Source organism: Neofelis nebulosa, chromosome 5 (assembly GCF_028018385.1).
Source record: "Neofelis nebulosa isolate mNeoNeb1 chromosome 5, mNeoNeb1.pri, whole genome shotgun sequence".
Taxonomy (NCBI): Eukaryota; Metazoa; Chordata; class Mammalia; order Carnivora; family Felidae; genus Neofelis; species Neofelis nebulosa.
Window position 1 is genome coordinate 5,443,937 of NC_080786.1, and position 19,959 is coordinate 5,463,895.

At 42.3% G+C, this 19,959-nt stretch overlaps 1 protein-coding gene across 8 annotated transcripts in view; it reads left to right on the plus strand.

Annotated features, from left to right (window-relative positions):
- Window positions 1-19,959, plus strand: part of GOLGA4 (golgin A4) — a 129,483-nt gene that overhangs the window by 76,408 nt on the left and 33,116 nt on the right. For all 8 annotated transcript variants that reach the window (XM_058729385.1, XM_058729386.1, XM_058729389.1 and 5 more), the window contains 4 exons: window positions 1,569-1,724; window positions 3,633-7,873; window positions 8,686-8,807; window positions 9,185-9,315. In XM_058729385.1, coding sequence (XP_058585368.1) covers window positions 1,569-1,724; window positions 3,633-7,873; window positions 8,686-8,807; window positions 9,185-9,315 — 4,650 coding nt within the window. The remainder of the gene's footprint in view (window positions 1-1,568; window positions 1,725-3,632; window positions 7,874-8,685; window positions 8,808-9,184; window positions 9,316-19,959) is intronic.

Here is a 19,959-nt window from a genome sequence, read left to right on the forward strand (position 1 = left end):
ACAAAACTGTGTTCCAGAACTGATATACTTAGATATAGTCTGAGTAGAGAGAGCCGGATGCAGATACATGTGAAGCACATGCGCACACACACACACACACACACGCGCGCGCGCGCGGGCGCGCTTCCTGCCTTCCACTCCCCTTTCTAGCTAGTTCTTCAAAGAAGTTAGCTTTGTGTTGCCAGCCAAAGTTCAACAGGCTGCTAAAATGTTCTCTTACTATTATTTTTTTGTGAAGTTTATTTATTTACTTTGAGAGAGAAAGAGAGAACAAGTCAGGGAGGGGCAGAGAGAGGAGAGAGAGAATCTCAAGCAGGCTCCGCGCTGTCCATGCAGAGGAGGACAGGGGGGTTCAAACTCATTCACCCGGAGATGATGACCTGAGCCAAAACCAAGAGTCGGATGCTCAACTGACCGAGCTACCCAGACGCCCCTCCTCTTATTTTTATGGGCATAAAGAGATGCATTTAAAATGTAGCTTACATTAGACAGTATAGTATGTTTAAAATGTTGAAAAAAACTTTATAGATTTTTTTAAAGCTTATGTATTTATTTTGAGAGAGGGAGAGAGAGAGAGAGGGAGACAGAGAGGGAGAGAGAGGATATGAGCAGGGGAGGGACAGAGGGAGAGGGAGAGAGAATCCCAAGTTGGCTCTGCAGAGCCTGATGTGGGGATTGAACTCACAAACCATGAGCTCGTGACCTGAGCTGAAATCAAGAGTCAGACACTGCTACTGAGCCACCCGGGCACCCCTTATGTGATGTTTTGAAATCGATTAGAAACTAATAGTTTCTTATCAGTCTGCTTGTAATATGGCACAGCATCTTTCCTTAAAGCAATGTTTCACCAGAGTGTAGTGAACTGAAAATATTGCTGCTGGCAACATGATCCCTGTGCAGTAGGTATGGATAAAGTATTCTTCAGTGGAATCCAAAGCCACTAAATGTTGAAAGTGCTGTCTAGAGCTTCTCTTTTCCAAACAGTAAACACTTTTTAATATAAATGTTGATAGGTAATAAGGACAAAGAAGAAGCTTTTCAGGATTGATGGGGTGGGTAGAACAGCTCAGGGAGGCTCTTACAGGTGCTTCCTTGATCTAATCCATTATTCACATGTAATCTTCTGATTTTGATTCGGTTTTCTACCTAGGGTTCCCTAATGAGGTGTTTCTCACAAATTATATAAGGCCACAACCTAGTTCCTCGGCCTGGAGTTGAAATAACCAAACTCTGGAGTACAGAGAAGAGGTAGTGACACTTTCGTGACCCTTCACATTGAGCCGTGTTTTGCAAAACCTTTTAAGTAGTGGAAAAATAGCAGACGTAGTGGGGTTACTGGAACAAAATTTTTCCTATCGATAGTAATTGTGGCAAACGTGGGCCAGACCACACTGGAAAAGCCACGGTGCTTTGTTTCTGCAGACTAGGGCACGGGAAGACAGAGGTGATGATATTGCCTACCTCACAAGGCTGGTGTGCAGATCAAATGAAACACGTGGTTCCTGTGGAAGTGCCTTGGGAATGCTGACGATTTATGTGGGTCTAAGGTGGTATTGTTTTTGGCACAGGAAAAAAGTCAATCAGAATATCTGAAGATCACCCAAGAAAAAGAACAGCAAGAATCTTTGGCCCTGGAAGAGTTAGAACTGCAGAAGAAAGCAATCCTCACGGAGAGTGAAAATAAACTTCGGGACCTTCAACAAGAAGCAGAGACTTCTAGAACTGTAAGTCTGGGTAATGTTCCGGTTCCAGAGTTGTGGAATTATCTGCAGGGGGAAACTGTTGTTATCCCGCCAATCAATATGGAGTTGTCGGGAGCTTTTGTTTTACTGGGTGAGATTCACATGTACGTGCACCTCATTTTTAGATAATCAGAGCTTTTCCTGGGAGTGGTTTTAGTGTTCGCTGCATGCTGCTGCTGACTCTGCCTTTAACTGGCTGCGTCTGGCTGTGTTTCTGTCAGCCACTCACTCTGATTCTCTGCACTCAGGCTCTGTGGCATGTCTGTTCCGTTGCTTACTTGCCCTTGACCTTTAGGAAGTCGCCTCACTTTGCAGGCAGCACTTGCTCTGGCACCTTCCTGCCGTGCTGTGTCCATCTCCTGCTATGTCCTGGACCTAATTCATTCTCTGTTTACATCACAGTATAGGCACCCCAGTGCCCTGCTTTTAAAACAGTTAAGTTCTGGGGGTGCCTGGGTGGCTCAGTTGGTTAAGTGTCCGACTTTGCTCAGGTCACGATCTTGCAGTTCGTGGGTTTGAGCCCTGCTTCGGGCTCTGCACTGACAGTACGGAGCTTGCTTGGGGTTCCCTCCACCTGTCCCACCCCTCCTCTGCTTGCTCCCTCTCTGTGTCTCAAAATAAACAAACATTGGGGCGCCTGGGTGGCTCAGTCAGTTACGCGTCCGACTTCCGCTCAGGTCCTGATCTCGCGAGGTTCGTGGGTTCGAGCCCTGCATCAGGCTCTGTGCTGACAGCTCGGAGCCTGGAGCCTGCTTCGGGTTCTGTGTCTCCCTCTCTCTGCCCCTTCCCCAGCTCGCTCTCTCGCTCTCTCTCTCTCTCTTGCTCTCTCTCTCTCTCTCTCAAAAATAAGTAAACATTAAAAAAATTAAAAAAAAAAATCATAGTCCATGCCTGGATGGTTGGACTGTGGAATATTTATCTATAAAACATTTGAGTTTTTCCTGGTTTTCCCATGTTAAACATAGTCCTATAGTCAATAAATTTATAGATATGTCCCCGAATGCACATTTTTAAGGCCCTCTGGCTCTTCCCACGGTAGTATATAGAAATGTATGACCTGTTTTAAATAAACTGACACATTATTTAGATTTTTTGCTTTGGTTTAGACAGTGAAAGAGTCACACTTTTTTCCCATAGTTCTAAATTGTGCCTTAATTTCCCATTTCCAACATTGATGTAAGGTGGCATGGTAGAAGGGAATTGATACTCAGGAGGCCTAGATTTTTCCACTTGCTAGCTTTGTAAATTAATTATACCTTAATATCTTCACCTGTCACATGGAGACTTGGCTGTGGTAATTCCTTAGGACCTTTCCAGCTGTGACATTGCATGGCTCTGTCTTAGCTCTTTTTCCTTTAGAATCAAGATTGACATTCTCATGAGCTAAGAATTATCTTCAGTAAAATTTGTATAAGTTCCTTCTTTTTGCAAAACATCTTCTAAATAATCATTTTTGAGGTGGAAAAACCAGATACATTATTTATTTTCCAAAATTAAATTATGAAAGTAATAGAATACTGATGTAGGCCTTAAGAAAACACACAGAAAAAAATTTCCTACCAAAAGTCACTGTTATCTTCTTTATGATTTATTTCTTTTTGACTATCCATTCAGAATATTCTTGAAAATATAGGTGGTTGAAATAATTACCCAGGGAGGTAGAAAGAATTTGGAACCTTAAGTTGTATTAAAATAGAAAATCTTTTCTTTGTTACATGATTCCTTTAGGAACTGGGCACGGATTATTTGTGCTTTCTAGTGTTTGGCATGATACGTAGAGTTATTTTTCTACGTTTTAATCTTTAAGCAGGTGTAGACATTATGTCATGTGTATCATTGCTAATAAATAAGTCTGTACTTTAATAAAAATACATCTGTTTTTATTAACAGAGAATTCTTGAATTGGAAAGTTCTTTGGAAAAAAGCTTGCAAGAAAGCAAAAATCAATCAGAAGATTTAGCTATCCGTTTGGAAGCTGAAAAAAATAAGCACAATAAAGAAATGACAATCGTGGTTGAAAAACACAAGACAGAATTGGAAAGCCTGCGGCGTCAGCAGGATACTCTTTGGACTGAAAAACTCCAAGTCTTAAAGCAACAGCATCAGGCCGAAATGGAAAAGCTTCGAGAAAAGCAGGAACAAGAGAAAGGAACACTGTTGAAAGACGAAGAGAGTCTCTTCCAGGCCCACATAGAAGAGATGAATGAAAAGACTTTAGAAAAGCTTGATGTGAAGCAAACAGAACTGGAATCCCTGTCTTCTGAACTGGCGGAAGTATTAGAAGCCCGTGACAAGCTAGAAGAGGAGCTTTCTGTACTAAAGGGTCAAGCAGATAAAGTAAAGCAGGAACTAGAGGCCAAGCTGGATGAACAGAAAAGTCATCACGAGCAGCAAGTCAACAGCATCATTAAAGAACAAGAGAAGTCTATCCAGAGAACTGAGAAGGCATTAAAAGATGAAATTAATCAGCTGGGGCTTCTTCTGAAGGAAAAGGACAGGCATCTGAACGAGCATCAGGCTCGTGTGGAGAACTTGGAGGCGGATATTAAGAGGTCCGAAGAGGAACTCCAGCAGGCATCGGCTAAGCTGGCTCTTTTTCAGTCACAGCAGAGTACCACGCACGAGCAGGCTGCAGCGTCCGAGGCGCGCTTGGCTCAGCTGCGGGAGGAGTTGTTGGCCTTGGAAACGGAAAGAGCTCTCCTCGCTAAACAGGTAGCCGACGTTGAAGCACAGAAGAATGATGTTTGCTCCGAGTTAGACGCTCACAAAGTCCAGGTGCGGGACTTAACGCAGCAACTTGAAAAGCAGAAAAGTGAAATGGAGGAAAAAGTGCACTCTTTAACCCAACTCTATGAGGCCCAGCTTAGAGATACTAACACAGAACAGGCTCAGACAAAGCAAATCTTGATAGAAAAGGAAAATGTAATTTTACAAATGAGAGAAGGGCAGAGCCGAGAAATCGAAACTCTCAAACAGAAATTATCAGCCAAGGAGGACGATATTAGTATTTTACATGAGGAATATGAAACCAAATTTAAAAATCAAGAAAAGAAGATGGAAAAAATTAAGCAGAAAGCAAAGGAGATGCAAGAAACATTAAAGAAGAAGTTGCTGGATCAGGAAGCCAAACTTAAAAAAGAGCTTGAAAATACCGTTCTAGAGCTGAGTCAGAAAGAGAAACAGTTCAATGCCAAAATTTTGGAAATGGCACAGGCAAACTCCGCTGGAATCAGCGATGCAGTGTCGAGACTGGAAGCAAACCAAAAGGAGCAAATAGAAAGTCTCACCGAGGTACATAGACGAGAACTCAGTGATGTGGTATCCGTCTGGGAAAAGAAACTTAATCAGCAAGCGGAAGAACTTCAGGAAAAACATGAAGTCCAATTACAGGAAAAAGAACAAGAGGTAGCAGAACTGAGGCAAAGGGTCCTCCGATCCGGGTGTGAAAAAGAAGAGGTGAGCAAGGAACTGGTGTGGCTGAAGGAAGAAGGCGCTAGGCAGCACACGGAATTAAAGGAACTACAGGAACAGCTGCACCAGAAGTCTGCTCACATGGATGCTCTCTCACAAAATGAAGCTAAGCTAAGGGCACGACTTGAAAAGCTGGAGGTTGACTTGACTCGTTCTCTGAAGGAAAATACTTCTCTTCAAGAGCGTATAGTTGAGCTGGAGGAACTGGCAGAGAAAGAGAAGCAGAAGGTTTCTGAGTTGACTGACAAGTTGAGAGCCACGGATGAGGAATTCCAGAGTCTGAAGTCTTTGCATGAAAGAAGTGAGAAAAGCCTAGAAGACAAAAGCTTGGAATTCAAGAAACTGTCTCAGGAAGTAGCAGTTCAGCTGGATATTTACTCTAGGAAAACCGAAGCCTTGCTACAAGCTAAAACAGATGAGCTGATCAACAATAGTAGCAGTAAAATGAATGCCATTCTCTCTAGAATTTCCCACTGTCAACACCACACAACACAAGTGAGGGAGGCACTACTGATTAAAACTTGCAAGGCTTCTGAGTTAGAAGCGCAGCTTAGACAGCTAACAGAAGAGCAGAATGCACTAAATAGTTCTTTTCAACAAGCTACCCGTCAATTAGAAGAAAAAGAAAGTCAAATTAAGAGCATGAAGGCTGACATTGAAGGTCTTGTAATGGAAAAAGAAGCCTTGCAGAAGGAAGGAGGCAGTCAGCAGCAGGCTGCCTCTGAAAAGGAGTCTTGTATCACGCAGTTGAAGAAAGAGTTATCTGAAAACATCAATGCTGTCACCCTGATGAGAGAAGAGCTCAGGGAAAAGAAATCTGAGATCGGCAGTCTTAGCCAACAGCTGATCGATCTGAACACTCAGCTTCAGAACAGCATCAGCGCAACGGAAAAAGAAGCGGCCGTGGCGTCACTGAGGAAGCAATACGATGAACAGCAGCGTGACTTGCTGGACCAGGTGCAAAACTTATCCTTGAACGCTGAAACTCTGAGTAAGGAGAAAACCTCTGCTCTCGCACAGGTAGATCACTTGTCCGGCAAGCTGTCCGAGTGGAAGAAGAGAGCACAGTCAAAATTCATACAGTATCAAAATACTGTCAAAGAACTGCAGATGCAGCTTGAGTCAAAAGCGAAGGAAGCCAGCGACACGGCTGAGCAGGTAAACTTACCGAAGGCGGACCTTGATCAGCAGAATGGAAGGTTTGGATGTTTAAAGGGCGAAATGGAAGGTAAGAGCAAGCTGCAGCAAGAGGAGCGTAATTTAGAGAGCGAGTTAGAAACCCAGAAGGCGAGAGTTGCGGAGTTGGAGGAGCATCTGGCTCGGAAGACAGCTGAAACCGAGTCCTTGAATGAAGCCCTTAGCAAACACAGTCGGCAAAAGGACGCCGAACGGGAAGAGATGCTTCGTGAGCTTCAGCACATTCAAGAGTTAGGAGAGGAAAAGGACAGCAGGGTTCAAGAAGCTGAAGAAAAAGTCTTGCGGCTCGAAAGGCAAGTGTCTTCTATGACATCCGCACTTGAAACCAAGGAGAAAGAATTGGAACACGCAAATGCAAGCGTCAAGGGCCGAGAAGAGGAGCTGAGGGCCCTGGAAGACAGGCTTGAGCTGGAGGGTGCCGCGAAACTGGCAGAACTGAAGAAAAAAGCCGAGCAAAAAATTGCTGCCATCAAGAAGCAGTTGTTGTCTCAAATGGAGGAGAAAGAGCAGCAATATAAAAAAGATGCAGAAGGCCATCTGGGGGAGCTAAACGCAAAGCTTCAGGAGAGAGAGCGAGAAATTCAGGCCTTGGAAGCAAAACTTAAATCGGTGGAAGGTTCACCACGGTCAGAAGCACCGCTTGTACCCAGGTCAGCAAAAACCGCGGCAGCCTGGACTGAGCACGAAGAAGCAGATCTCCAAGGCTGTCTGCAGGAGGGACGTGAAGAGAAAATCAGCGCTTTACAAAGAAGTCTAATGGAAAGAGAAGAGCTGTTGCAGAGGCCAGAGCAGGAAAAAGAAGAGACGGTTTCTTCTCCTTCTGAAATGCAGTGCAGCTACCGGGAGCTCCTAATCAAGCTAGAACACGCCGACGCCAAGCAGCGTGAGGATCAGGTTGTGATAAGTCGTCTTCAAGAAGAACTTGAAGAGAAAAGCAAGAGATGTTCCTTGATAGCATCCCAGCACGTGGAGGAAGACGGGGGTAAAAATAACATAGGGGCGAAGCAACACTGGGAAAACGTGGTTGATGACGTCCAGAAGGTTCTCCAGGAGAAGGAACTGACCTGTCAGATCTTGGAGCAAAAGATAACAGAGCTGGATTCCTGCTTAGCAAGAGAGAGGGAGGGGCATAGACTGGAAATGGAAGACTTGACCTCCAAACTTGAAAAATTGCAGGCTTTACGACAGCGGATGGAGGGAGAAGCTAAACCCACAGAAGCTTTGGCAGGACGTGCTGCAGAAAAGTCCAAGTCGTGCGTCGTGCAACCCACGTCGCCTGCTGACGTGGAGGCCCAGCACGATGACCTGGAATTTCAGTTAGCAGGGGCAGAGCAGGAGAAGGAGAAGCTGGGCAAGGAGATCGTCAGGTTGCAGAAAGATCTTCGAACGTTGCGGAAGGAGCATCAGCAAGAATTGGATATCGTGAAGAGAGAATATGAACAAGAAATGGAAGAGAAAATCAAGTGAGTTTTTCAGCATGAATGTTTATTATAAGACAGTCCTCCTTAACTCACTCCCTTTTATCGTGCCAAATACACTTAAATTTCACCAACGCAAACTATGAAACATAAATCGAGTAAGTTAAATGCTGAGGGGAAATAAAAACAATTTAAGGCAAGAGGCGGTGTTATTTCATGTCCGTTTAAAGGGGGAAAACCATTTTTTGCCTGGAAGATTATGCTTATTAGGTATATATCCCAGTGAATACTCTTCTCATTTTATTTTTAGTATTCGCATTATTATATAACATAGATGTGTATGACGAAAATTTTGTTTTTACTATTTTTAATGTTTATTTATTTTTGAGAAAGAGAGACAGAGTGCGAGCCGGGGAGGGGAAGAGAGAGAGGGAGACACGGAATCCGAGGCAGGCTCCAGGCTCTGAGCTGTCAGCACAGAGCCCGAGGCGGGGCTCGAACCCGTCAACCGCAAGATCATGACCTGAGCCGAAGTCGGACGCTTACCCTTACCCGGCTAAGCCACCCAGGCGCCCCAGTGTGTGATGAAAGTTTTAAGTGGAAAAGAAAAATTCTTAAATCCCCAGGACATTGTCTAGAGATAATCCTGGTTTACGTATCCTCCCAGGAGTTTTCTGTTTCTGGACATGCGTGCATGCACACACACACACACACACACACACACACGCATGTGCGCCCTTAAACCTGTTTTTATACTAGTGAGATCTTGTTATGTGCACCATCCTGAAGATTAGGTGACTCTTTACAGCTTGTTTTGTGTTTGACAGCTGTTAGCTCTTTATATTTTTGTGACGCAGACAGGAGCAGGAAGATCTCGAGTTGAAGCACAGTTCTACGCTAAAACAGCTGATGAGGGAGTTCCACACGCAGCTGGCCCAAAAGGAACAGGAGCTGGAAATGACCATAAAAGAAACCATTGGTAAGTCCTATTTTAGAGTCCGTAAAGAACAAGTCGGAATCAGCAGAGACCATTTATAATTTAAACTTACTGTTTTCACACTGTGCTAAGTGCCTGAAGTAATTAAACTGGAGAAAAAAAGTGATTCCTACTCAAGAAAGTTCTCTAACGGGAACGTGAGCCGCCTGGCAGCGGCTCGTCTTTAGGAGAGGAGGAGCCGGTGGTGAAAGGACCTGAAACATTAGCTACTTAGTTGCCTCCTAAGGACGTTTCTGCTCTGGGAGAGGGGATGCGTGACCAACTGGTTTTTAGCAAATTTGATTGGGAACTGAAATTGGGAGATATTAATTCTTCCTTAATGTGTTTTCTTGTTTGTGTGCCCATTTTTTGTATCTTAGATAAAGCCCAGGAAGTGGAAGCCGAACTTTTGGAAAGTCATCAAGAAGAGACAAATCAGTTATATAAAAAAATTGCAGAGAAGGAAGATGATTTACAAAGAACAGCCAAAAGATATGAAGAAATCCTTGATGTACTTGATTTTCTTTCTCTTTTTTGAAATTCAGCTATAATAGATTTCATGGGGGCGCTAAAGATTGGGCTGTCAGATGTCCTGTTTGTCTGGTGTCGAGGCTCAGTATGACCCGAATTTGATATTGGCACTCTGTGCAGATTTATAAGGAGTCTGACTGATTTCTGCCGGGATCGTAGTGCCCTGATCAGATTCTGCTAACCCGGCAGCTCAGTCCACTTGGCAGGTGTGGACGCAACAGTGAGTTACCACGGGGGAGATGGGCTCTCTTCTCCTCTTTCTCTCGGAGTCAGACTGAGTTGTAAGAGAACCAGGCTAAGAATCGAGAGCTTGTGCTTGGGCCGAGTCTCAGTAATGGGACAGTTAGTGTGTACATGGGCGTGGCCACCCAGCTGGGATCTTTCCAGGAGGGCCATCCCAAACCAATTTGCATGGTTTTTATTGCTCTCAAGGGAGAACAAAGATGGGGGAAGAATGGAACGCATCAGCTAAATCTTTTATATTTAGTGGAAGGTTGGTGGAGTGTACTTATTCTGCCTGTGGTGGATTGGCATGGCCATTTTTGTGTGTCAAAATAAGCCGTGAATGCCAGTGAGTATTTTGGACTCCAGAAATTTTTCAAGTGTAACACAATGTAAATCATGCTCTGTTGGGATGTAGATTCCTTAGTTACTCCAAGCCTTATTTCACTATATGCCAGGAACCGTTTGGTGTTTAAGAATCCATAAATCAGAGAATCATGCCTCAGCTGACTATAGCAGCAAGGGAAGTCTGAGCCAGGAACAGAGTGTAATAATAATTATTTTAAATGCAAGTGAAAAGGCTGAAATTCCAGGAAAGGCACATGCATAGAAATGCCACCTTTGTGTAATTTTTGAACTTTAGATCTCATGATGAAAAGGTTTGAATAATTTCACGTTTTCTTACACTTCCATAGAGTATAAATGTGAAAAGCTTTAAAAAACACTATTGTTTCTTGAATGCTTAGAGAATGTTGGAATTGGAAGATACATTACAGCTAGTTTAGTTTCTTTTTATTTTTTTCTTTTCTTTTGTTTCCTTTTTTTTCTTTTCTTTTTTTTTTTTTTTTTTTTTTTTTTGCAGAAGGGAAAGCAAGTTCAGTACAGTTAAATGATTTCCCTAAAGCTTCAGAATGAGTGGGAGAGCACCGACCCTTCATTAGCTTCATGTATTTGTGAAGACTTCTCTCTAAGAAAGGAATTTGGGGGAGGGCAGTAGTTATTTATCATGGATAAGTAAGTCAGTGAGCTTCATTTGCAGGGGACGAACGGTGTCATAGCTAGAGCGTTCCCTCTTGTGAACCACTTCTCTGTCTCTGGATGTATGGGGTAGCAGACGAAAGACTTTCTAGGGTCACGACAGACCTCTGTAGGTAGAGGGGTGAGGAAACAGGAGGCAGGTAACAGTAAGTCCCTCCTTGAAAATCTGCTGTTTATTAGGGAAATTAAAACAGTGGCCCTCTAGGTTTGGAGGCTTGGAGGCTTGGAGGCAGGAAGTGGAGGGTCAGCGAAGGAGTTGGACTCTTCTCCAAAACCCCTTCCTGGGCCTCACACTGGCACTGTCCATTAGAAATACAACGCAGGCCACAAATGTGAGCCATACATGTGTTTGAACATTTTCTAGAATCCACATTAGGAAAAAGAAACAGGTGAGCTTAATTTTTTTTTAAGTTTTTATTTTAATTCCAGTGAGTTAACATACAGTGTAATATTAGTTTCAGGTGTACAATATAGTGATTCATCACTTCCATACAACACCCTGTGTTCATCACAAGTGCCCTCCTTAACCCCCATCACCTATTTCCCCCATTCCCCACTCCTTCCCCTCTGGGGACCATCAGTTCTCTGTAGTTAAGAGTCTGTTTCTTGGTTTGTCTCTCTCTCTCTCTTTTTCCCCCTTTGCTCATTTGTTTTGTTCCTTTAATTCCACAGATGAGTGAAATCATACAGTATTTGTCTTTCTTCTGACTTATTAGGTGAATTTAATTAAAAAAAAATTTTTTTTTTTACTGTTTATTTTTGAGAGAGACATAAAGTGGGCGCGGGAGAGGGGCAGAGAGAGAGAGAGAGAGAGAGAGGGAGACACAGAATCCGAAGCACGCTCCAGGCTCTGAGCCTGGAGCACAGAGCCTGATGCAGGGCTCGAGCTCACGAACCACGAGATCTTGACCTGAGCCGAAGTTGGACACTTAACCACCTGAGCCACCCAGGCTCTCCTAAGTGAATTTAATTTTAATAGTAAAATGTTAACCCCATTATATCCAAAATATTATTATTTCAATATGTGGTCAATTATAAAGACATTTATATGTATATGTATATGTATATGTATATGTATATGTATATTTATATTTATCATATATAAGCCACCCCAGAACTGTGGCCGTGAGCACTGGAAATGCAGCCCATCCAAACTGATGCGGGCTGCACATAGAAAAACATATTGCAGCCCGTATCAGTTTGGATGGGCTGCATTTCCAGTGCTCGTGGCCACAGTGGGCGGCTTGTGGCTACCGCATTCTGTCCGCAGCGTGGCCTCAGACTTTCCAGCTGCCGGGTCCACGGCTGACTTTGCGATAAATAGGCGGTCCCCATCCGAACACTCCAAGTACACACTCTGTCTCGAAGAATTTCTTTTCAAAGGTTACAGATACTACTAAGAGAGATCCTGGCAATTCTTACCAAATACCATATTCCTTTAATTCTGAGTCATAGTCTCTACTGTTCTCCCATTTTAAAAGTTCCAGAATTTTACCTGGGATTTGTGTATCTTACATAGTGGTGTGTTTTCACCCTCTGAAAAACTATTAATCAGATTGCTGCTGTGTCCGAGTGATGACCTTGTAGAATGCTGTATTTTTGTCATCCATCAAAACAGTTTTGTGACCTGTCGATAGCAAAGTGGAGCGCAGAGACATTTTCGTTTTCCCGACTTTGCTGTCTTAGGTAACATTCTTACTATTCTTTGCTGCGTTTGAAGATGCTGGGAACTTTTGTCATCCTTGATTCACACCTCTGTCCTTCTCAGCCCCTCACACGTGTGCATCACCACACGTTTTAGGGCGTGTGATCGACTTAATGTTCCCTGAGTTACTAGGCAGAGAAATCCTGTGTCTCCCTTTAAATGTGCACTAGCAGCGCAGTACCTGACCCGTAGGACTCTCAGGACATGGCTTCCCACTGAGCTGCACTGCATGTTTCTAACCCCGCTGCTCTTGCCACAGTCTGGCCGCCATCTTTCATGTGGTCTGGTCTTTTGGGTTAACTTCCCAACTGGTGTCTTTGCTGCTGGTCTTTTTTCTAAGCTACTCATCTCTTCTTGTCAGAGTTCTTTCCTATTTTGGAATGAGGATGTGATCATACCACTTCTCCTCCTAAGTACCTCCGATGGCTTCCCGTTGTCCCAGTGATCCCTCCTCCGGTTCTGCCTGTGTCATAGACCAGCTCAACGTAGGCTTGTTCTTCTCCACATTTTACCTTTGGGCATGCTTTTCTGTGTGCCTGAAGACCACTTTCTCAAGCTTTGCGAATTAGTGCAGCTGTTGTCATCGGTCAAATTTTGGCTTTAAAAACATAAGCTTTAAATTTAACTTTTACTTAGAAAAAAAATCTGAGTCAATCTTTGCACACAGTTTAAAGATCAAATAACATAAAAAAGTATAGTGAGAAAATGGCCTATAATGAAAGCGTATGCCTGTTCTCTGTATTCTATATATATCTGGCCCCCTTCTCTCTCCACAGGTAACCATTCTTTTCTTTATTTTTTTAAGTTTATTTTTTAAATTTATTTTTGAGAGGGAGAGCGAGCAACTGGAGGAAGGGCAGAGAGAGAGAATCCCAAGCGGGCTCTACGCTAACAGTGCAGAGACCGACGTGGGGCTGGAACCCACGAACCGTGAGATCGTGACCTGAACTGAATACGAGTGGGATGCTTAACTGACTGAGCCACCCAGACACCTCACTGTTCTTTTCTTTTCTTTTTTAAATTTAGTTAAGTAAAAAAACCCAAACAAAAACAGTTCATCCGTTTTTCCCAGTCATCACCACCACCCTCCCCCCTCCCCGCCCCCCCCATCCTCTGGCAGCCACCAGTCTGTTCTCTGTATCTACGAGTTTGGTTTAAAATTTTTACTTCTTTATTTTTAGATTTCACATACGAGCAAGATCATTATGGTATTTGTCTTTCTCTGACTTCTTTCACTTGGCATAATGTTCTCAAGTCCATCCATGTTGTCACAAATAGCAAGTTTTCATTCTTTTTTATGGCTGAATGATATTCGTGTGTGTGTGTGTGTGTGTTTGTGTATTACAATTTCTTTATCCATTCAGTTTTGTATGGACACTTACGTTATTTCCATATCTTGGCTATTGTAAATAATGCTTCAGTGAACATGGGGGTACTTACATCTTTTTGAGCTTATGTTTTTGCTTTCTTTGGATAAATACCCAGAAGTGGAATTGCTGGATTGTATGGTGGCTCTATTTTTAATGTTTCAAGGAGGCTCCACATTATTCTACAGTGGCTGCACCAGTTTACATTCCCACCAGCAGTGCACATGGGTTCCCTTTTCTCCACATCCTCACCAACATTTGTTATTTCTAGTGTTTTTGTTTTTAAGATAATAGTCATTCTAACATCTGTTAGTGGATATTTCATTTTGGTTTTGATGTGCATTTTTCTGATGATTAATGATGGAAAGCATCTTCTCATGGACCTATTGGCCATCTGTGTATCTTTGGGAAAAAATGAGTATTCTGCCCATTTTTTAGTTGGATTTTTTTTTTTCTTTTTGCTGTTGAGTTATATGAATTCCTTATATATTTTGTATAGTAGCCCCTTATCAGATATTAGCCCTTATCGACATATCAGATCAAATATTTTCTCTCATTTAGTAGGTTGCCTTTCCATTTTCTTGACGGTTTCCTTCGCTGTCCAGAATTCTTTTAGTTTGATGCAGTGCCACTTGTTTACTTTGGTGATTGTTGTTTTGCTTTTGGTGTGAGATTCAAAAATCGTCACCAAGACCTGTGTCAGGGAGCTTACTGCCTATGTTCTCTTCTAGGAGTTTTATGTTTTTAGGTCTTACATTCAAGTTTTTAATCCATTTTGAGTTAATTTTTTGTATGGTATAAGATGGCAGTCCAGTTTCAGTCTTTTGCACGTGGCCGTCCAGTTTGCCTGACCCAACTTATTGAAGAGACTAGCCTTTCCTCTGTTGTGTGTTTTTGGCTCCTTTGTTGTAAATTAATTGACCATCTATGCAGAGGTTTATTTCTTGGCTCTGTCCTCGTCCGTTGAGCTCCGTGTCTGTTTTTATGCCAGTACTATACTGTCTTAATTACTATAGCTTTACAGTATAGTTTGAAATGAGGGGACAAGGTGTTGCCTGCTTCGTTCTTCTTTCCCACAATTGCTTTGGCTATTTGGGGTCTTTCATGGTTCCGTACAAATTTTAAATTTATTTGTTCGAGTTCTGTGAAAAATGCCATTGGGATTTTAATAGAGATAACCTTGAATTTGTAGATTGCTTTGAGTAGTATGGACATTTAACAATATTAATTCTTCCAGTCCGTAGACACAGAATTTCTTTACCTTTGTTTATGTATGTTTCAGTGTCTTTCGTCAGTGTCTCTTAGTTTTCAGAGCACAGGTCTTCTACTTCCTTGGTTAGATTTGTGCCTACATGTTTTCTTCTTTTTGATGCAATTGTAAGTGGGATTGTGTTATTAATGTTCTTTCTGGTAGTTTATTTATCAGTATCTAGAAATGCAACAGATTTTCGTGTATTGATTTTCTGCCCCACAACCTGAATTAGGTTATTATATAAAATGAATTATTATATAAATGAATATATTATATAAAATGAATTATTATATTTCGGACGAGGACAGAGCCAAGAAATAAACCTTATAAAATGAAATATTATATTATATTATATATAATATTATATATTATATAAAATGAATTATTTTTTGGCTCTAACAGGTTTTTGGTGGGGTCTTCAGGATTTTCTGTGTGTAATAGGTAACCTGCAAATGGTGACAGTTTTACGTCTTCCTTTCCTCCTTTCCAGTTTGGGTGCCTTTTACTTGTTTTTCTTGTCTAATTTCCCTGGCTAGGACTTTCAATACTGTGTTGAATAAAAGTAATGAGAGTGGGCATCCTTGTCTTGTTCCTGATCTTAGAGGAAAGGCTTTCCGCATTTCACCATTAAGTATGATGTTAGCTATGGACTTGTCATGTTTGGCCTTTATTATGTTGAGGTACATTCCTTCTGTACCCACTTTGTTGAGAGTGTTTATTACAAATGGATGTTGAATTTTGTCGAATGCTTTTTTGTCATCTCTTGAGATAACCATATGATTTCTACCCTTCATTTTGTTCATGTATATCACATTGATTGATTTGCAGATGTTGAGGCATCCTTGCATCCCTGGAATAAATCCCACTTGATCGTGGTATATGATCCTTTAAATGTATTGTTGAATTTGGTTTGCTAATAATATTTTGTTGAGGATTTTTCCATTTATGCTCATTCGGGTACTGGCCTATAATTTTTGTGTAAGTGTATGGTGTCTTTGTCTGGCTTTGGTATCAGGGTAATGCTGGCCTCTTAAAATGAGTTTGGAAAAGTTCCTTCTTCTGTTTTTCTGGAAGAGGTTTAAGAAATAATAATTAGTATTAATTCTTCTTTGGATGTTCAGTACATTTCACCTGTGAAGTCTTCTGGTCCTGGACTTTTGTTTATTGGGAGGTTTTTGATGACTGATTCAATCTCATTACCAGTAATTGGTCTGTTCAGATTTTTCTACTTCATCATGACTTAGTGTTGGTAGGTTATATGTTTCTGGGAATTTATCCGTTTCTGCTAGGCTGTCCAATTTGTTAACTTGGAATTTTTCATTGTAGTGTCTTACGATTCTTGTATTTCTGTGATATCAGTTGTAACTTCTCTTTGATTTCTGATTTCATTTATTTGATTTTTCTTTCTTTTTTTTTTTTTCCTGGAGAGTCTAGATAAAGTTTCGCCAATTTTGTATATCTTTTTAGAGAAACCAGCTCTTAGTTTCATTGATCAATTTTCTATTGTGTTTTTAGTGTTTAGATCATTTATTTCTGCTATTTATCACTATGGACACCCTCAGAACTGCTTTTGCTGCCATCCTGTAAATTTTAGTGTGTTCTATTTCCATTTTTGTCTCAAGATTTTTTTTCTTTTGATTTCTACTTTGACCCGTTGGTTGTTTAGTAGCATGTGGTTATTCTCTACATATTTGTGAATTTTCCAGTTTTCTTTGTGTGTGTGTTTTTAAAAAATTTTTATTTGCGTACAGTTGACACATAATGTTACATTAGTTTCAGGCGTACAACATAGAGATTCAGCTTCTCTATATGTTATGCTACACTCACCATAAGTATAACTACCATCTATCAACATACAATGCTATTTCAGTATTATGGACTATATTCCCTGGGCTATGCCTTCTAGTTTTCTTTGTGTAATTAATTTCTAGTTTCATACTGTTGTGGTTGGAAAAGATGCTTGATAGAGTTCAATCCTCTAACTTTATTAAGACTTGTTTTGTGGCCTAACATATGATCTATCTTGGAAAATGTTCCATGTGCACTTGGGAAGAATGTGTATTCTCTTGCTTTTGGATAGAGTAGTCTGTATATTTCTGTTAAGTTCATTTGGTGTAATATGTCACTTAAGGCCATTATTTCCTTATTGGTTATCTATGTATGCCTGGATGATCTATCCATTGATGTAAGTGGGGTTTACAGCCCCCCACTATTATTGTATTACTGTCTATTACTCCCTTTAGGTCTGTTAGCATTTGGTTTATATATTTAGGTGTGCATATGTTGGGTGCATAAATATTTGTAAAAGTTTTGTCTTTTTTGTTGAGCTGACCCCTTTATCACTCACTATGTGATATCCTTCTTTGTCTCTGATTTTACAGTCTTTGTTTTAAAGTCTTATTTTGTCTGATATTCTCCCTGGCTTTTTGTTGTTGTTGTTGTTTACATTTGCATGGAATACCTTTTCTCATCCTTTTACTTTTGGTGTGTGTATCCTTACATCTAAAGTGAATCTCTAGGGGTGCCTGGGTAGCTCAATTGGTTAAGCGTCTGACTGGATTTCAGCTCAGGTCACGATCTCATAGTTAGTGGGCTCAAGCCCCACGTTGGGCTCTGTGCTGACAGTGCAGAGTCTGCTTGAGATTCTCCCTCTCTCTCTCTCTCTCTTCCCCCATCCCACTTGGTCTCTCTCTCTCAAAAATAAATTAACTAAAAAAAATAAAGCGAGTCTCTTGTGGGCAGCATATAGATGGGTCTTGTTTTAAAAAAATTTTTTTAATGTTTATTTATTTTTGAGAGACAGCATGAGCAGGGGAGGGACAGAGAGAGAGGGAGACACAGAATCCGAAACAGGCTCCAGACTCTGAGCTGTCAGCACAGAGCCTGTTGTGGGGCTCGAACTCACAAACTGTGAGATCATGACCTGAGCTGAAGTTGGTCACTTAACCGACTGAGCCACCCAGATGCCCCGGATGGGTCTTGATTTTAATGTATTTAGGCATCCTGAGTCTTCTGATTGGAAAATTTAGTCCATTTACATTTAAAGTAATTCTTGATAAGTATATGCTTATTGCCATTTTGTTCATTGTTTTCTGGCTGTTTTTGTAGTTCCTCTCTGTTCCATGCTGATTTTCCTGTTCTCTTTCTTTATGGTTTGATGACTTTCTTTGGCCGTATGTTTATATTTCTCTTTTGTGTATTTACTATAGTCTTTGCTTCGTGATTAACATGAGGCTTACATAAAACAACTTATAACAGTATTTTAAGTTGATAACGTAAGCTTGATTCTGTTGTAAAGCCCAGCATTATAATCACTCTGTGACATTTTTGTTTTCGATGTTACATTCTACATTTTTTTAATAATGTTTATTTACTTTTGAGAGAGAGAGAGAGCACAAGCAGGGGAGGAGCAGAGAGAGAGAGAGAGACAGGGGATCTGAAGCAGGCTCTGCACTGACAGCAGCAAGCCCCATGTGGGACTTGAACTCACAAACCATGAGATCATGACCTGAGGTGAAGTCAGATGCTTAACCAACTGAGCCATCCAGGTGCCCGTCGTTCTACGTCTTCTTTTTATCTTTATTCATTATTATAACCATAATTATTTTTACTATTTTTGTCTTTTAACTGTAAACTAGCTTTATAAGTGATTATACAGTAGACGAAACAACCACCCCTCTCAGTCTTGAAGGAGTGGCCTCATGTAGGAGATGAATCTTACTATTCAGCCCTGCCTGAGTTGTTGGTTTTCTCTTAATCCTTTGTGCTTGTCCGAGCAGCCTGTTCTATTTTTTAATGGTTCCCATTAGTTGAGGAAGTGCGGCCACCTGTCAGTATTTCAGAAGGGAGGATCTCAGCGCCTAGATTCATGCTGACTGGAAGCCCGGCCCTCAGGTATCAGCTTTTAACCGTAGGCAAACGTACACAGTCCTGTGGGACTGTAAGCAAGTGTGAGTCCTGCTGGCCACCAGAGGCAGGCCATCTGGGTAGGTTCCCTGGGTGGCAGTCCCAAAACTCAGGGCTCCAAGTGAGTTTATAAGCTCTTTTCTGGGTGATACTGGTAAGCTGGAGCACGGCAGAGGCGGGGAGAGCCCCCTAATGACATGCACAGCCTGTGTTCCTTGAGAGCAGCTCCACTGGCCACAAAATGTGAGCCAAACCTGAAGCCTGCCCTTCGGGCCAAAGCTCCGGGACAAGCAAAGAGGCCTCCTTCACAGTAAGATTTCAGGGTGTATTTCAGTCCGCTCTCTGCGCAGCGCCCCGGGGGTGGCAGTCTGCGAAGAACCGGCTCTCCAGTTGCCTTAGTCCCATGGGATCCAGAAACGCAAGCCGTCCCAGCCACCAGGGCCTGGTGATCAAGGGGTGTCCCGTGGGCAGTAGTGGCAAAAACCAGGAGACCAGACGCGTCTCATCCAGAAGACAGGTGCTCTGGAGGGTGGCAGAGGGTGCGCTCGCAGATGGCCCAAGGAAAAGATTACATTCTGCCCTCACGTGCTTGTTTCAGCAGAAGCCTTCTCCTTAGGCCACCGTCATGGTGATTAGCCAATAGGCCTCCTTCACAGAAACTGAACTCCTGTGTCTGTTGCCTCTTGCTTTGCCCTTGGGGTGGTAGCTGTCTAAGACCTTTTCCCTGTACATTTATGCAGGATCCATGACCAATGTCCACTAGAGCCAGGAAATGTAGCAGTGTTCCCTGGCAGCAGCTGTGAAAATTGGGACCCCAGATGGGGTTCCTTTCTGGGTGACATTGATTATGACAGTCTCATGAGACTAGGCACACAAGCTCCCCTGACCTCCAGAGCAGTGTGATCAGGAGGTGTCCCCTACCTTGGCAGCTGCAAAAATCCGGGCACCAGATGCACGTAAAAGCTGCCTTCTGGGAGGTACTGGTGCTCTGGAACGTGTCAAAGGGAGCATGCAAAAATAGCACCCGCCAGTCTGTGTCCCTGGAGAGCGTTCCGTGGCCTCCTAGATGTGTGTGTTAAATCAGATGTCTGCCCTTTCAGGCAGACGCTTTAATGTAAGCAAGTGCGTCCCCTT